We start from the raw sequence: 20,015 nt of genomic DNA, 5'->3' as shown, positions 1-20,015 counted from the left end.
AAATTCCTAGTGAGAAAAGGTCCAAACATTTAAGAATTACTTTATTAGAAAAAAAAATTCTAGGTGTATAAAAAACACTTCTAATCACATAGATGTGCTTTTGCTTTATAAATCTTAATTTTTTTAATGTCCCAAGATAGCATATTAAATACTTTCCAACAGAATTTCAGCGAGTTGGTTTGCAGAAATTTACCATTATCACAGAAGCATATTTATCTTCATAAGTCAAAGGGGAATGAGTTTCCAGAGCAGTTCATAAATTCAGTTTTCTCTTTAGTAAATAAACTTTTAAGATTCCAAATACCATGAACAATTCTTTTATGGTCTATCTTAAAAGATAAAATCTTACAAACCAAATTTCACATTTAATAATTCAATTTAGAACAAATACTTAAAAGATATTCCTTTAAAGTGATCTGCCATGCAAGAAAATCAATTTAAAATTTTTCAAGCTGTTATTTTTTTTCCAAAGTTAGAAATGAGTAAGCACAAATAATTCTCCACTACTTGTGTGTACATTTTTCGATTAAAAATTCCTAGCTAGCTTCCTCTGTCACATAACTTCTTATTCTACGACCACTTTATTAGATTGTTGCTTGCTTAGGGAAACCAACTTATTAATATTAACCTAAATAAAAAAAAAGAAAGAAAGTAAATCTGCTAAACAATGAATGTACTCTAAAGACAGAAACCATGAATTAAGAATAAATATAATTTTAAAAATAAATTTTCTGAAAAGCCTATCCACAAAAGTTAGTAATCATTAGCACATGGTGGTTCATTATACTATTCTCTTAAAAACAAAAAAACAAAAAACTGTCTCTCAAGGCCCATTCAAACGCCATCTGCAACTTGAAGTCTTCCTTCACATATGACCCTTCTCTCTTCGGAATACCCTTAATACTACATGCATTTTTGGGGGGTATTTACCAAATTCTTCCACATTTTAGTCATTCATCCAAAATATATTTAATAAACACTAAGCCTTAGGCAATGTTTTAGGAGCTGGATAAAAAAATGACAGTTAAAATTTTTACAAATAAAGTTTCTTTATTAATTTTTCTTATTTTAAAACGTGTTTCTAGCAGAAAACTTAGAAAATACAAATTTGAAATGTAGAATATAGAGAATACCAATAAATTGTGCTAATTCAGGAACCATTATTAGCCTCGGAGAAAATCCTTCCAAATCACTTACTCTGCAGGAATACACACACACGCACACACACACACACACACACACGCAATCACACACACATGTTCTCCTAAATACAGAATAACATACATAATGTTTTATAATCTACTCCTCCTCTTTTTCCTTTTTTACCTAAAAATGAATCCATTACAAGTAGGATTTTGAAAGGCAAAGATGGAGAAAAGGGTATTAAAGCAGAAGGAACAAGAAAGGCCCAGAGATGGAAAGGTTGTTTTTTTTTTCTTACTCAATTATACCACTAATAAATGCAAAAACATAATTTTGAAAGCCTCAAATCACCCAGACAAAAACTAAAGAAAACAAAACCAAAAAAAAGCATACACGGTAAAACTAATTTTCACAAGGCATGTGGTGGTGTCCTTGATACTGAGATTATAATTATCCCTACCTAAGTTACTACTATTTACAACTCTAGGACATTAAGTATTAGGTACAGCACTACAACTGTGACAAATACTACTACCTCTACCACCACCATTACCACCACCACCACCACCTCTTAAGGGATTTACAGTTCATAAGGATCAGTAATTCAAATATTAATTTAGCAGTTAGTATGTGAGACACTATGCTAGGTGCTGAGCATAAAAAGATAAATAAAGGTAAGCTATGCCTTCAAAGAGTTACAATTCTAGAAGGAGGAATAAAATGTAAACAATTCCAGCATCATAATATAAACACTAAAATAAAGGCCCATATAAAACGTATTGGTAGTATGGAGGAGTTACTGATGCTTCTGGGTATCTCAGGTTTCACAAGGAAATAACTGAGATTGTAACTTTCTGTCTCATAGTTGATAAGTATTTCACACTTTTCTCAATAGTATAAAGAACCCCCCATATTCCAATAATTGTGAAGGAGTTTGTGTCTATAAAGAAGGAAATAATGAGATCATCACTGAGATAACATTTTTCACTTATAAGACTGGTAAAAAAAATTCTTAAAACTGGAGAAACAGGCACTCTCATACATTGCTAGTGGGAATGTAAAATGGTACAACCTCTATAGAGAAGTTTGGCAATATCTAGGAAAGTAACATATGCATTTATTCTTTGATCCAACAATCACACATCTAGGAATCTATCCCAAAGACACAGTATTAAAAACATGAAAACACATATGCAGCACTATTTGTGACAGCAAAAGGCAGGAAACAACCCAAATGTTTCTCAACAGGAGACTGAATAAATAAATATGGTATATCAACAACAATGTCATAAAAAATATAGCTATAAAAACCATTTCTAAAGGAATATCTAGAAATACTGCTACGGAATATCTAGCATATATTGTTAAGTGAAAAAATACAAAGTGGAAAAAAGTAAACACTATGCTACCATATCAAAAAGGTGGAAGGATATATAGATACAGATATTATATAAACATTTTATATAAATCTTAAATTTATATTTATAATTTTTATTTGAAAGATTAAAAATAGCTACCTTAGGGAGAAGGAAAGAATAAGGCAGAGAAGACCTCTATGAATGTACTTTATTTTATATGTAAAATTTTTAAGCATAACTATAAGTTTAAATCAAAATTTTTAAAAAAGTAATATCTCACAATCAAAAGCAAAATAAAACATAAGAACTTAACCACCAGGAGGAGAATTATTTAAGTAATTCTAAAATGCAATAATTTGTACATACTGAGTGAAATACATGTCTAAAGACAAAAAGAAGTACTAATATTATTAGTCAATATTATTCTGAAACTAATGTGTGTATGTGTATAATAATGCTTCAGTATAAGAAAAAAGAGAGTTATAAATTTTAAAGATATTCAATAAAAACTTTGCAATAGCATTTGAATTTTAAGTATCAATAGAATTCATGATGGATTTTCTCTTCTTTTTTTTAAAAAAAGAACTATTTCCTAGCCTTGTCCATGAAAAGGCTTAAAAATGAACAACCTGGTGGTAATAGGCTTAACAGCTAGATAGTGGTCTCTAAATATCAATTCCAGCTAAAATGAACCAGTGCTCCCAAGAGAAATGGCTGATTGAAAGTTAGAGGCAGAATTTTATGAACTAAGCTTAGATTGTATCAGAAAACAAATAAAACTATCAAAGACTACTTAAGCGGTCATCAAAAGCATGTAGAAAAAGAGAAAATACACCGGAGTTACCTTGAAGAGGCTCCCACTTCCAAAGATGGAACATTTTAGCACCAATAAGAATAACTGTGATGAGTTGACACACATCAAATATGTTAAAAATCCATGAGTTCAGAACGATACTAAAAAAATCTCACTGCCACCTTTGAAGTATGCTTAAGAATCAATTCATTATTCTAAAAACTAGTAAAGAAAAGGGGAAGAATCAAGTATTTCTCCTGACTTTTTATATAAACTACATATCAGAATAACCCAGTAATTGATGAGGGAAAATTTCTGTTTATAGAAGTATTTCAGGTGATAAATGAAGAAGCAATGATAGAATTAGAATATCTCCACCTTGCAAGCTTCTAATAAAATTACTGATCTAGAAAATGATCTAGGAAATTATCAGCTGATAATCACACAAAAAGAACAGCAACCAGACACTATGTGCCTCCTGATAGAAGTATGCTACAACATTTATTAAGCAGTGTTGCCAAAAAAAAATCAGACCTGAATCTAATAAGTATCTGCCTGTTTGCAAAAAAAAAGGAGACAGGACATGATAATACCACAGGTATGCAACCAGCAAAATCCAAACTATGAGTAACTCTATAGTACAAGCATGTCACAAAAAAATGGGAAGGAGAATCTATAAATTAAAAACTTCAGAAACCTATCAAACTTTGACTTTAAAAAATCTATTAAAAATTATGAAACAGGGTAATTCAAACATTAATTAGATAGTTGATGATATTAAGGAAGCATTTTATTTTTTACAAGTGATAAGACATTGTGTTTATATATTTTAAGAGTCCTTAACTTTTGGAGATACATACTGAAATATTTATGTATGAAATTATGGTGTTAGGATTTGCTTCAAAGTTATCCGGTTTTGGGGAGAGGAGGGTACAGTGACAGATGAAACAAGACTAACTATGCACTGATAATTTTTGAAGCTCAAAGATGGGATATAGCATTTGCTATACTATTCTCTATTTATATATAACTGAAGTTTTCCATAATAAAAATAAATACCAAAACTTACTGTTTAAGTTTGGATAACTGGGAGACTGGTTCAAACATGCTTTGTCCTTAATGAACTATAAAGGATACCAGGGATATTCAGGCTTTTAGGCTTTGTATTCCCAGTAGCAACTAGCCTGCTAGCAGCTTCCCTTTCTCCCATTATAACCAAACTCTAAATAACAGAAAGGCTTTAATGAGAATGCCAAAGGAAAACAGAAAATGGAGGCAAACACAAACACTCCCAGAAGTTTTCCCACTGATTATCTTTATAAGTCTAGTTTCTTAAAAAATAAAAATAAATAAAGAGAGCAGACAAACACAAACCCTACCCCCAAAACGATTAAAGATTACTCCTTTCTACATACTAACTGAAATTAAGGACAGGGTAACAGGCAACAAAGAATAATGCTCTCAACACACACAGCACTTGATTTTTTCAGAATTCTTTAATACACATGTCACTTATCTCATTTGATCTTCATAACTACCCTGTAAAAAGATCAGGGGTAAAATCATCTCTCTAGAGGAAACCAACACAGAGGTCACTAGCTAGCTAACAGCACAGTACAAATCTCCCATCCCTATTCTAGTGCTTTTTTCTGTATTACCTTTCCATTCTATTTGGTTTAATTGTCCAATATAGGGTGAAAGCTGCCTACATTGCTTTTATTATACCACTGGGGTCATAAATATCTGCTAATGTGTGGCATGGTAGTTACTCACAATTTGTTGATTATTGCCCTATGCTGGACAGCTCCCAGAATTTTACTTAGCAATTTGAACAGTTCAAAAATGGCCTGAAAACTCAGGAATGTAGATTTTTTTTTCTATCAGAGGCCAGATATTCAAAGGAAAAGGAAAGGCATCAAGTTAAGAATTTGAAAAATTTAGTGTATGTGCTTGTATGTAGATGTACAAATTTGGGAGGGTGGTTACAGAGAAATAAACATATTAGCAAGGACCTTCTTTTCTAACTTACTGGACTGACACATCTATTAACACAATTTACTTAAATTTCTCCCATTACAATGAAAGTGAAAGTACAGACTTTAGGAATCTTCTGTACACAATGACAGAACACATAATTTGATTGTGAATAAACAACTTTGGAATTAACCAGATTCTGCGCTTATACTCTTCCTCGGCATCCTTACCTCACTCCTCAGTATAATTCTGCTCCAAGCACTTATTCTGTCTCAGCAAACAACAATATAGGAATGAACCTTAGGTGGAGCTGCTGAGAGATGCTATCCTGGGAAATGATTTTAAGTCATCCATTTTCACAGTGAACACTCAAGAGTGTGCTGGCATTGTTTACCTCAATTAACTTGTTCCTGGTAAAAGCTGGAAAGCACGTATCCAGAGACTCTGGATCAGAAGAAGGATAGAATAGAAGTAGAAGGTATCAGCAGCAGCTATAAGTCTTTGTGAGGACCCAAAAAGCCTTACTTCCATCTGGAAGCATGTTGTGTTTTCTGCTAAGTTTCCATGTCCTTTGCTATTACAGAAACTTTGCATCTTCAAACTGTATCTGATGATTCTTTCTATCAGTGGCATTGCTGTTCTGATATGACAACCACACAACAAGCAACTATCTCCAACATTACTTCAAATCAGCAGAACTTTGTCTTGGCAACTGTTACCCACTGAGGCATTCCCCCTAGATGTCGGAAATTCAAACAGAGGCAACCCCATTGCCAATTAATTATCTAGACTACACGGGCAACTCTGAGAAGCAGAGAGGTAGCCTACCCTACCATAATGAATGCCCCATGAACCTGCAACCAAGGATGCAAATTTACTTGAGGCAAATATATTCTCTTTCTAATAATCTCTCTCTCTAGGATAACACAGAAATAGAATTTGGAATAGAATTAACATTTATGAATCACCTATTTGTGCAATGAATTGTGCTAGCTACTTTATAAATATCTCATTTAATCCTGACAGTCTTTCAAGGTATTTTCATTATTATTGCCTATTCACAATTGAAGAAACCAAGGCTCAAGGGTGTTAAGTGACATATACAAAATCTTAAAGCAGGGCCAAAAGTTAAATACAAGTCAGTACAATTATCTTTATGATTTGCTTCTTATTATCATATTTGTTTTCCATATATTAGAAATAAAAGTATTCCTACTTCAATTTTTTTATGAAAAAGCTGATGGCTGTAATAAACAGCAGGGACTAGCATGCCTGGGACCATCTTACTGTATTAAACCAATATTCATTTTCATATATCTTAATCTGATAGTCTATATACCAAATCTCTCTCTTTACCAATTAGATCTTGTGTAATCAGGGGAAGAGTGGAATATGTTTTGTTCAACCTCTACAACATTTCAAAATATTTGGATTATATAAGATCTCCCCCCAACCATTTAGAAATTTGTGAATAATAATCTTCCTACGAATTTTCCACAACAGATTTGTGTTAGCCTACCCTGAAGTGATTAATGAAGCTTTGAGTTTTACTGTAAAATGAAGAATTCCAAAACACATAGGCTTCTATTTGTTCAAAGCCCTGTAAAACAATGGATTAAAGACTAAAGTACAAAATATTCTCTCTAAATTATGTTTTAAGTAGGTTCATTAGTATGAGAATATGGATAAATAGTAAAAGTTATCACTTATAGAACACTTCTGTGTGCCAAATACTTTATATACATGTTTTCATTTTGTACCTTCAGAAACCCATGTGATATAGGTATTATTAGTACCATTTTATAAGCAAAGAAACTACAGTGACAAAGTTCAAGTAACTTGTCCAAAGTAATACAGCTGGAAAGTGATGGAGTTAGAATTCAAACTCAGGTTTGTTCAACTCCAAAGCCTATGCTCTTACTACCATTGTTTAGTGCCTCCCAATACTTTGAACAAATCCTTGTTTATAATTCTAAAACCACTGTAGTCTTTCACACTTTCTCTCTTATTTAAACTCATTATTAACTATATCCACTAATTTGTCATAGTTTATAAAATAAAATCACCAACAGAAGTATCTGAAAACTTACAATTATAAAAATTCAAGGAACGCAGTAATTTTTCATAATGTCCTGAGAGGTTAAGACAGATAATTTAAACAACAAAATATTTTCATTGTTTGCGTTACCATTCTAAAATTGATGTGACTAAGGTAAGACAAGGAAATCTTTCTAAGTATTTAAGAAAATTCAAATACCAGCCTAAAAGTTTAACAAGAACTCATTTTTTTCAATCACATTAGATTCAATACTAAATAACTGAATTATGAATAATATTCTGCTCTTTATCTGAAGTTGATTATTAGACAAATAATAAAATAGGTATATTAAAATTTGAGTAATGTAAAATTTCTAAATGGCTATTATCTTCCATATTTCAGTGTTTCAAATTTCTTTATAAAAGTTTATATGTAAAATGTAAGACAAAAGTAACTTTCCCACACATGAATTCTTTAGTAAATAAGAGTTTGAACATAAATATATACTTTTTTAAATGTACAAGATATAGTTATATGGTACTTTCAAAATAAGAAAAAGCTTATATGTTTCCCTGTTGTTTATGAGACATATTCACTAGATTAGGTAGAGGGCAATATAAGAGTCATTTTCTAAGACATGCCAAAGAATAGGTAAAGTCTTACCTCCATTGCTAAAGCTGCTGTCTGTTGGTCATAATGATTCAGAAGATTAGGCATGAAGGTAGTATTATAAGGCAAATCTTGGCACATCCTCAAGGTAATAGGTTCACAAGAAAACAAACTGTGCCCACCTATGTGCCCCACAATCATAGTCAAGGGCCAAAGATGGAAAATGATCCAACTCATAGCCATCCTTCTTGGACTGGAATGAGATTCGGATGATCAGGCTTATTCAATATATACTTTAAGGTCTCAGCTTGAAAGTACTTCTTATATATCTTACTGTTAAGTTCTTCAAACAGTCAAATACTCTGCACCATCAGAGCTTCGTTTGCTTGATCTCACAAAAGGCATTTGTTTTTGGTTTCACAATATGGGAAAATGACATCATCTTGTCTCTTCTTTTCATTTTATTACATAGGACACATTTGGCCAACATATAAAGTTGATTAACCACATTCCCAAACAACAGATTCCATTTTAGGAGAAGAACTATTTCTTCCTCTGATCGAAATATCTGAAAAGTATTTAAAAAAATTGAGAAATTAGCCATTTCCTCTGAAATTATTGTGTACTTGATATTAAATCTTGGTAAAAGATATCATACTGACATAATATATACTACACATGGGTACTTCAGAAAGATAAAATATTGTCTTTCTACTTTATCATTGTGCTATGAAAGTCCTAAAATAATCCCTATACAGCATTTAAAGGCAAATTTATGCAAGCTGTATATATAGCACATAGTTTAGCTTCGTCTATGACAATTTCTCATTTACACAAAATCTGATTCATTTGAAAAATTTGTATGCTGTTGTCCTAAATTTTGCTTAAGTGACATTTGTCATACCTATTACTTAAGTTACTAAATTTAAAATCTATTATATATCTATTAAAAACTAAGAAAACAAAAAACAAATAATGCATTTTTACATTAGTTTATTTGGCAAAAGACATCCATGATACCTTAAAAGAGGTTTAAAACCAAAAGGGGGAAGAGAGAAATGAGACAAAAGAAAGTGTCAATGGTTGAGAGATTTCAAACAGAGTCAAGAGGTTATTCTGGAGGTTATTCTTACACATTATATAGATACCACCTTTTTAGTTAAGGTATATTGGAGAGGCTGGAGGGAAGTGTCTGAAAATGTAGAGCTGTGTTCTAGTAGCCATGTTTCTTGAAGATGATTGTATAATGATATAGCTTTTGCAATGTGACTGTGTGACTGTAAAAACCTAACATCTGATGCTCCTTTTATTTACCTTTTTGACAGATGAATAAAACATATGGATTAAAAATAAATAATAGGGGGAACAAATGTTAAAATAAATTTAGTAGATTGAAATGGTAGTGCTCAATGAAAAGGAGTGATAAGGTGAGAGGGAGGGGTAAGGGATATGGTATATAAGAGTTTTTTTCTTTATATTTCTTTTTTTGAATTGATGCAAATGTTCTAAGAAATTATCATGGTGATGAATATACAACTATGTGATGAGATTGTGAGTTAAAGATTATATACCAAGAATGGAATGATCATATGGTAAGAATGTTCATATTTATATGTTGTCATGTTTAAAAATAATTTAAAAAAGATAATAAAAAAATAATAAAAAATAAGACAAAGATTATAGACTCAAGCCTCTCACTAGCTATGTAAACATAAACATATCACCTAACTTCTCTGAACCCAGAATTCTTCTTCCTTAAAATGATTCCAACTGGTTGTGGTGACGAATACACAATTCTGAATATATTAAAAGTCACTGACTGTACACTTTGGATGAATTGTATGGTGTGTCAACATATCTCAATAAACGTGCTTTAAGAAAAAAAAAAAGATTCCAGTACCGTATCTCTCAGTGATGACATTTGAGTGAATTATGGAACAATAAATGTGAATATACTTCATAAATGATAAAGCAGCAACAAGTATTAGGTATTTTTATTATTGAATTACAATTGATATAGAGTCTACCTCTATCAACCAATAGTAAACTGGCAAATAGAAAGTTCTAAAAAGTAATACTAGGGCAGGCTGCGATGGCTCAGCAGGCAGGGTTCTCAACTGCCATGCCAGAGACCCAGGTTCAATTCCCAGTGTCTGCCCATGCAAAAAAAAAAGGTAATACTAGGGGGTGCACTGGTGGTTCAGCGGTAGAATGCTCACCTTTCATGTGGGAGACCCGGGTTCGATTCCCAGACCACGCACCCATCCCCCAAAAAAACCAATACTAGGAAATTTTTCTAAGATTTTATGATCATTCTAGATAGCACAAAAATTTAGTACTTATAGTCCCTGTATTAGAATCAAATGTTTTAACAAATGACCATTACACACAGCCAGGCTGCAAACAGAATCACCCCTAAAAAGTAACAGCAGAAATAGTATGATTCCCAATTATAGTTTCCACTAAACTTTAGAATCTTTCACTTGTCTCCACTTTTCCAGGAGAAAGAACATGTGATTATCAATTAGAGCTAGAAGGGTGTGGATGGAGTGAAAGGGAGGTCTGGTATGAAAAATGCATACTCTAAGTTATCATACTTCGATTTGGTCATGATGTTAAGATAGTTTTTATTTTATTTTATTTCATGTGCACTGGATACTTTTGTGGAGAGCCTAGTTTAGGAAAAGATGAGAAAACTTCAGGTTCAGAAATTCTCAGAGACCCAGATTAAGAAACAGGACAACTCAAATACTAGGGCCCATAATAACATAGACATTAAGGCCTGGAGCTGATATGGCTAAAACAGGGAAAGAAACTGAAACTATCCTTTCCACACTGGTCATCTATGGATGGGACTGCTGCATGAAAGGCTTCATTTACTAATCAGAAAATTATTGGGGGAAAGTAAAGTAGTGGCTGAATCTTCCCAGTTTCTCCCTAAAGTAGATACTCTTGAGAGGTAGAAAAGGAAAGGAAAGTCTAGAGCCTCTAGAATTAGGAATACTAAAGTTATAGGCAAGCCCTGCACCAAAAGCCTAAATTTCCCTGATCTCAATATCAGAGAACTTTGGGACAGCTTCTTGGCCTGTCGCATTTTATTCTCCTTCAAGTTGATCTCAGAAATGTGAGGTTTAGCTATAGAAAACTGGTATTAAATGTAGTCATTTCTATTTAAGCTCAATTACTGTGAAGCACAGTAACAATTACGAGTATCATTAAAGACATGTCAAATAACTGCTGAAGCTTTATTTGATTTCAGTATTAAAACACCCAGGTAAATTCAATCTTTGTTGCTTGTTGTTTACATAGCATATTCACCTGCTCACAACTTAAAAAAAAAATTAAGGGGAACATTGCTTCCTACTAAACATGTGTATATTAATACCAAGGATTTCATCTAGACTGATCTATTTTTCAAGAAGTTATGGATTTCAAATTTATAGTTCTAAGAAGGCTACCATATAATACTCAAAGAAGAAACTGAGCAATTGGGTTTTTCAAACTTGATGAAATACTCTCTTATACTTCTGCCTACTCCATCTATTTTACCAGATTGTTGTTCCTTTTGCCACATTTGCAAGTGAAGTTTCCCACCTTCTTCCAAAGGTGCGTCTCCTGTGTGTACTAATGCATCCAAATTATCATCTATCAAACCACTTTTGTAAAATCTATTATGTTAAGCTGTGGAAGGACAATAATCTTGGTATATCAAAAGTGTAGTTTATCATTATTAAAATAAATGAGAAAAAATGGAAGGCAGTGAGACAAAAGAAAAGAAGCAGTGCAAAGACTCCTACCAAACACCAATTCTCTAATTTTAATGTGCAGCAGATTCATGGACTGTTTCCCCACCTGCCACAGGTTTAAGAATCTGAATCTGTTGAGAACGATCTGCATTCTAACAATTATCTTCAGAACTGTTAAAAGTAGTCTATAAATCACATTTTGAGAAATGCTATCCTAAAAGAGAGTATTTTAAAAGAGTACGGGTATGTTTTTATATAATTATATGTTCAGGAAAAGTAGTACACAAAATGAAGTATTTAAAAAATGAAAGCAGATAAACAACAACACTTTAATAGCTAATAGGCAAAGGATACAAACCACATCATTTATAAAAGAAATATAAATAGCTAATAAACACATGAAAAGATGTTCAACTTTACTAATAAAAAAATCCAGGCATGAGATACCATTTTTTCCAATCAGATGGCCAAAAATGACAATGATAGAGCACAGAGTAGGAGAGAATGTAGGGAAAAGAACATTTTCCCAAAACTATTGGTGGGAATGTAAATCGGTACTCCAAAAAAATGTTCATTTATATCAAAAACTCTTAAAATGTGCACAATCTATTCCAGCAAATCTATTTTATAATTTATTTTAAGAAAATAAACACACAACTATACGATACAATCAAAATGTTAGTATAATGATGTTTATTATAGTGAAAAAGTGGAAATAATTAGTTTTTTTGCTGTTTATTGTAAGTCTACCAGTAAGTGATTGGTTAAATAAATTACAGTACATCTTCATAGTGAAATAGTATACAGTCACTAAAAGTAATGACTATACACCTATAATTACTGACATGGTAAGACATTTCCAATACAATAAGCAAAAAAAAATTTATAAACCAGTATCTATATATAATCCCATTTTTGTTAGAAAAAATATATATACATAGACTATAATAAAACTACTTCAGTTGTTTAAAAATAATTTTGTGCATGGAATAATTAGCCTCTGCTAAATCTTATGTGTGCTGATGGGCTGACAAAAATAAATACTAGTTGAATCACTGATCTGTCAGCTGCTGGTTAAGCAACAAGCCAAGGGACTCACTACTGCCCTCTTCCCTGTAAGTGGTAAGAAAAGCAAGTGATGACTAACTAAGTTTGAGTAAAAAACTAACTTTCAATACTGAAAAAAACATCTATCAGCTGACTGAAACAGTATGCTCATTTTTTAAAACTTTTGACACATTTCTAAATTACCCTTCAATAATATAATGAATTAACTTTCTGCTCCTAATCAGTCTCATGTGAGTGTGGATAGCAAACATTTTTTTCCTAAAGTGGATTCATCCATGAAAAAGCTATACCAGACCTAGAGGATACAAAGAAGATATTAGACTTAAAGAGAGCCTGTCAAAATATAGCAACTCACTAACTAAAGATCAAGTCTTTTTTGACATTCTTATTGATAGTATCAAATTTTTTACTACAGGAATCTACATTATCTTAACTGAATAAAAGGGCCTGCTGGGTCAACATAATTGTAGGGAGCAGTTTCAAGGCATAAGGCCCAACCAAAACTCAGACCCCAGTAGTTCATGCCCTATTTATGGGTTAAGAAAGACATTCACTATTTCTGTTCTTAGGAAATATACATGGAAGTTTTAAGTGTTCAAGAAGCATGATGTATGCAACCTACTCTCAAATGTTTAGAAGACAGAGATATAACAAATGTGGGAAAATGGTAAAAGTTGGTATTCTGGGTATCTGGATATAGAATATATTGGATTCTATATATATATTGGTTTTGTACTATTTTTGCAACTGTCCTGTAAATTTGAAATTTTTTCAAAATAAAGTTATTTTTTTTTGTTTGTTTTGCTTTGTTTTAAATAAAAAGAGACACGCTGACTTTTCCACAGAGCAATATAAAATATCTGGAAACCTGATTTCAGGGTAAGTTATTTGGTTATCATTTCATCAGAAAACAAAAAGGTCTAAATACTTTTTTTTTTTGAAAATGTAAGACATAAAATTCCATAAACACTATCACATCACATACTACAAAGACACAAAAAGTAACATAGAACAGCTATACTAAAAAATATGACTTACTGACCGTGGGATCATAGCTGGATAGATACATGATAAAATATTTTTCTAGATACTTTTAAACATACACATGTCTATTTTCATGAATGTGAAACATCAGAAATCGGATATTTCCCAATTATTATTTATCAGTTTTCCTTTCTGAGATAAAAGTAAAAACCCTTAAAATAATCAGCCTTGTATTTTTCCTGAGGAACAGCAATAAACAAGGGGATGCAATCTTGAAAGACTTTTGAGGCTGTGCAAAGCTAGACCCAAAGAAACCAAGTGGAAAAGACAAGAGGTGGCAACTGTGAAGAGGAAAGGAGGCTGAATTCCAAAAGAAAAAATGAAAAATATGGCCTTACATGCTTATCAAAAGAGTCCAGCAAGTAGATGTCATCAATTCTACTATAACTTTCTGTATAGTATAGATTTAATTTCTGAATATATAGATTTAATTTCCTTAACATTCTATAAATGCAGACAACATTTTGCATTTCCAATTTAGAAATACCATCTAAGGGTTGTTTCAAAGTAAATACAGGTTATACAGTGGCTACAGTGGGGGTAGGAGGAATATCCTTTGTTTCTCTTTCAGGCTCTGTTTTCCAAGAATGAGCCACAAAGATTAGCAATGACTGCTTCTGAATAACTGAGTTCCTTCTCTCAAGGAAATTACACTCTTCTTAGAGAGGGAAAATATAAACCCAGAGCATAATCAGTGCTCTGAGGGCTATTTTCCTTCCTAAAGCCCATGTGATCTTTGGCATGTTTTCTATATCTTATTTAAAAATAAATTCATTCTCACAATACTGCTCCTTTGTTGCTACAAGAAAGTTTATATAGTGCATATTTAATCATAGGGCCTAGTTCTTTTTACTCTCAGAGTAAGTACCCATTTTCTGACTTTCTCTACTTCATCTCCTAATTTCTTTTTTTTTTTTTTTTGCATGGGCAGGCACTGGGAATAGAACCCGGGTCTCCGGCATGGCAGGCAAGAACACTGCCACTGAGTCACCATGGCCCGCCCTATCTCCTTAATTTTTAAAGTTCATCTTGTCATGTACTGATTACCACAAACAACGTAATATTCCAAAGTGTTGAGGGATAGAACTTAAAACAAAACAGGAAAAAAATATATATCTAGGTTCAAAATCATAATAAATGTTAGGCATCAAAAGTCTGTCTATATTTGCAAATTATAAATTACTTTAAAACTAAAAAAGCAAAATTTTTTTAATGAACGTGAAAATAAAAGTGGAAAGCTAAAAGATGGTCAGATTCTTTACTAATAAATGTTAGGTTGGAATTGAAGTCCAGATTCTCTAAGTAAAATCTACGCATCAGAAAATTCTCTAATATCCAAGCCCTTGATATTCTTCCTTAGCAAGTGATGCTTTCTTTGTAGATTTCAATGAGATAGAACTGAGGGACCAAAGTTTTTTTGTTTAAAGCCCATTAACCTAGTTATATTCACCTCAAGCTTTATTTGCAATGCATTCCTTGGATCCACCAAAACTGTGCAAGAAAGAATTCATTTTTGACACAATAGTTAAAACTCTTCTTTACCCAGGGAAGAGTTTTTATTCTTTGAACATTTATTTCTAGCCATATGAAAATGCCAGTATCGAACAGCTTCATTTTGTTCCTCAAGACTCTTCTACATTTTCTCCAATCTATACTGAATAATTTCTCTAGCACATATTTTCTAAACCATTCAAAAAGAATGCATTATTCAAGAAGAAAATGCATTATCGCTCTATTTGTGGGCAGCTGTGGAACTAAGTGGCCATAATTCTTTAACTTTGGGATTAAAAAAACTTGAAGCCAATGCCTCCCTCCCCCATGAAAGAAGGTAAATATGTGGTAAAAAAACTGTTTTCTACTACTAGTCTAAAGAAGATAAGTCAACAGCACTCTAATATCAACAAATAAGCTCAGAATAACTTTTGATGTAAAATCTTAGTTTTGCTATCAAACCAATATGAAATTTAAGTTCAACAGATATTTTTCCTGTCAAGTGGGAAACAGAGGACGATTGTGAGCAAAAATCTCCTCTATCCTCCCAGATGACAAAGCATTCACATTGTACTATACAAAGAAAGAATGTGCACTTTGCTATTAAATTCCCCTAGACCCTCCCTACTTGAAATATCTCAATCATGTTACCCCCCCAAAAAAAATCCATCCAAATGCTCAAAGCATAAAATAAAGCTCAAAGGAATACAGTAGCTAAGATGGGAAAAGAAATGAAAGAAGAAAACACTTATCCTTCCTATTAATAGACCACTTACAGATTTAAGCAAGGGGTAGAGGTAGAGAATAGTAGTAGTGGAAGAGGTTAAAAAAAAATAGGAGGAGAGGGTGTGTCTCAAGCTTTATTAATAACTAACTTACGTTTCTAATAGTTTCAAAGTATTTGTGTGTGGGGGGACATTATTTCTCTAGAAACAAGGCAACACATGGAAAGTAAAGGACTACTTAATTACATTTCAACTTCAACGCTATACTTTCAAGCCTGTCCAACCTTTTACACCTCTTTCCAATTGTCCCTAACTCTGAATCTTTACACCTTTATGTTGTGATTTGGTACTTCAAGTGGATTCTTCTTCCTGGAGGAAAAAGTTGGTTTTGATTTGTTTAAAAGTAAGGACAGGAAGTGTTACCTTGAGGACTAATTGTATCTTAATAACACCAACTAAGGATTTATCTATTCTTCTTCCAGCCAACAATGTAAAGAAAAAAAAAAAGCTGTCAGCCCACCCCTCAAGGCTAAAAGGAGGCTGATGAGGAAAGGTAACATCCCCAGTGTTAACTCCTTTCCTTGCTCTTGTTTTGGCTTAGCAAAGCAACCCAATTCCCATAAATAAACATGCAGGCCTATCAAAATGAGTTCTATAAAATAAGATTTTGTTTGGATACTCTTATTTTATACTTTTTATACTGCTCCTTTAACAACGGTTGTTAATTCTGTTGTACTATTCTGCTGCCGTATCTGCCTAAATGTAAAAGGGAGCCAAAATTCAAATTTCCATTTTATACTGGGCAAAAACTGGACCTCTTTTATGGGGTAGTTACATTTAAACTTAAAGTCTACCTCTATGCCTAAATAATAGCATGTGTTTTTGTTCTCAGAAAAGCTTTCTTTCCCTCTCAGGAGACACAACAGACTCCTAAAATTTTAAAAACCACGAAAAGTTTTAAATTTCCTAAAATTACTTACTTGCGTAATATTTTAACAGCACCTTTCTTTCAGAGGCCATCCATTAATTATCCAAAAGTATCCCATAAAAAATCGTACTTTATGGGGCAGCTGGGGAAAGCATGTGGGAGGAAGCAACAGACTTTTCAAAGTGATGGGATGGTGGTACAACTTTCACGCAATGGAAATAAAAGGTCAACCCAAATACTAAAATGACGTCTGGGAAAAGGAAAAATTCACACGTTTGTCTTTCGCCTGCCCAAACTACCCCCGCGGAGCTTGGAGACCTCGGCGCATTGTCCTCGCCCCCCGCCTCTCAGCCGCGTCCTCCCACACCCGCTCCCCGGCGGCTGGATGCGCTACACACCCCCGCGTTTCACGACTGAAGAGAGCCGCGATCGACATCAATCCACCTTTCATTGCGAATGTTTGGGTCGGGGGCGGGAGGAGAGGGAACCGCGGTCCACACTCGCACAGGTTGCCCAGCGCAGGAGGAGAGGGTTAATAATCTCCGAGGACATTTCCCCACCTCACCCCTTAACCCCAAACTCATCTTCTCTGCGCCTCCTTAACCCCACATCGATCAGAAGAAGCCTCTCAGACACTCTGCCACAGCCCAGAGCTAAAGGCTTTTGTTTTGGCCAGGACGAGAATAACGCTCCCTGAGGAGGAGGTGCCGGAGCTGCTGGTGGCTCCTCAGCACAGGGTTAGGCAGAGCAGCAGGCAACAGCGGCGGCAACGGCACCTCTTTATTCCCCACACTTAGAGCTCCCTTTTCCCTCTAACCTAGGTAAGGGGACTGCACGGCCCGGTGCTCACCTCAGACGTCGGAAATCCGGATGCGATGGAGGCTGCAGCACCGGCGGGGAGTAGCCAGCAGTCCCTCAGGTAAACCCAGCGACCGAAGAACGCCAGAGCGCGCCTCTCAGCGAACGCGAGCTTTCAAGAGCGCTGGGGCGCGCGGTCCCGGGAGCGCGCGCGCGCGCGCACGCACGGCGCAGGCGCGCTGTTCACGCTCGGCGGCGAGAACCCATTTTGAGCCCGGCTTCGCAGTGGTGGTGGTGGTGGTGATGTTGCGGAACCCGCTTCGGTATTCCTTGTCTCGCCTAGGGTTACTTCCATAGCTGACCTGGATCAGCGCAATCGTTTCCAGGTTCAGAAGAGTTTTTTTCTTAAAGGCACTTATACTTCCTTGCAAATCACTCCCTTCTCTGCTGAAACAGCGTGGCGATTCTCGATCACCCAATATTATTGCAAGAACCCTCAAAACCTGTCTGAGAACGTGTCTCGACACCCCGGGGATTGGAGATGGTGAAGAGACTGATAACCGGGTGCTATGGGTGGTTGTAGAGACAGGCAATTAGACCTTTGCAGAGCTCCACGCTGAAACAGCATAGCAGACAGGATATTTGCCTGGGAACAGTTTATATCCTCTTTAGTAAACGGGTGGAGCTTGAGGTTTTGTGGGTAACGTTCCCATCTTTTGCTCCTTAAAAAGTTACCCCTCTCCTTTTCTACACAAACGATTTTAGAGCTGAAAGAGCCCTTACAAGGCATTTAAACCTCCCTCCCATTTTTCAGACGAGGGAAAGAATGCCCAGAAAGGTTAAGCGATTTACCCAAAGGAATGCAGCGTTTTAATGACAGGTCTAGGTACATTCAAAATCAAGGGTATTTTTCTCTTTTGCTAGACTGTTGTTTTGGTTTGCTAAAGCTGCCACAATGCCATATACCAGAAATGGGTTGGCTTTTACAATGGGGATTTAATAGCTTACAGTTTACAGTTCTTAGCCATGAAAATGTCCAAATTAAGGCAGCAGCAGGATGATACTTGAACTCTGAATAAAGGCTGCTGGCGTTTGAGACACTTGTGTCATAAGGCAAAGCACATGGCTGGCCTCTGAGAGTCCTTCAGTCTCCGGTTTTATTGCCTTCAGCTCTGATTCTAGTGACTTCCTCTGTGAGTCCTCTCTTAGCTTCTCCTGGGCTTTTCTCTTTAAGCCGGCTCAGCTTTTTCTGTCCTCTCATAAAGAACTCCAGTAAAGGATTAAGACCCATCTTGAATTGGATGGGTCACATCTCAACTGAAATAACCCAATCAAAAAGTCCCATCCACAACAGATTTGCCCCCACAGAAATGGATTAAAAGAACATGGCATTTTCCGGGGTACGTAACAGCTTCAAACCAGCACAACCATGTTATCCCTCTTTTTTTCTCTTCCTTGGCCTCTCTATTCAACCTAGATTTCATGTGCATCATTTTGTTCTGTTGGTACCAAACAGGTTTAAAGTAGTATTGATCCTTAGGCTAATACTAGAAAAGTCAGTACCTTATGAAACCACTGCTGCCTTCACTGAGGTTGAGTGAGGAGACAGTGTGTGCAAAAGAATTTATATGTGCCTGCATAATGTATTTCCAGATCCCTTGTAATTGCAGAACTTCTAGAGATTGCTGCTAGGGGCATTTTTATGCAATTTATACACCATCCTACCCTTACTGTAAAAACTGTCATACTTGGGACACATCATAGCTTGCATCTTAAAGTGGGAATGGTGTCAAAATTATCACTGAATGTATTAACATGATTAAATCTCAAAAAATATGAGTGAAAAAAGTAAAATGCAAAATATGTAAATTATGATACCTTTTTAAAAAAACAGCTAACCATACTTTATATTGTTTATGAAGGCAAAAACAAGTATATGTGTATATATATATATAATGAAAACATAAAAATAGACAATTTTATAGCAATAGTTGCCTCTATGAAGGCTCAGAAGGGACTGAGATCTGGGAAGTGTGCAAAAAGGGCCTCAACTGTGTTTATTAAACACAAACACATGAAGCAAAATGTTAACATTTTTAAAACTCTCCATGGGGATTCTTATGAATATCTCTAAACATTTCTTTGTTGGAAAATTTTCATTTAAAAGTAATATTAAAATCTGCTCGCCTTACATGCGGGAGACCTAGGTTCAATTCCTGGACCATGCACACACACACACACACACACACACACACACACATACACATACACACACACATACAAAGTAATGTTAAAATCGC

The 20,015-nt window shown here is 34.5% G+C and overlaps 1 protein-coding gene across 4 annotated transcripts in view; it reads right to left on the bottom strand.

The window, feature by feature from the left end:
• FZD3 (frizzled class receptor 3) overlaps positions 1-17,883 on the bottom strand; it is a 110,556-nt gene extending 92,673 nt beyond the window's left edge. For 3 of the 4 annotated variants that reach the window (XR_013172432.1, XR_013172431.1, XM_077152913.1), the window contains exons 1-2: positions 17,768-17,883; positions 7,970-8,483 (exon numbers count right to left, since the gene is read on the bottom strand). Coding sequence is in view for 1 of the 4 variants with exons in the window: in XM_077152913.1 (XP_077009028.1) it covers positions 7,970-8,158 (189 nt within the window). In the remaining 3 variants the exon portion in view is untranslated. The remainder of the gene's footprint in view (positions 1-7,969; positions 8,484-17,767) is intronic. The other variant, XM_077152918.1, reaches the window with a different exon arrangement.
• Between the last annotated feature and the right edge of the window lie 2,132 nt (positions 17,884-20,015).

Source organism: Tamandua tetradactyla, chromosome 3, assembly GCF_023851605.1.
Source record: "Tamandua tetradactyla isolate mTamTet1 chromosome 3, mTamTet1.pri, whole genome shotgun sequence".
Taxonomy (NCBI): domain Eukaryota; kingdom Metazoa; phylum Chordata; class Mammalia; order Pilosa; family Myrmecophagidae; genus Tamandua; species Tamandua tetradactyla.
The sequence above is the reverse complement of the archived record's forward strand: the minus strand, read 5'-3'. Positions and strand labels throughout refer to the sequence as shown.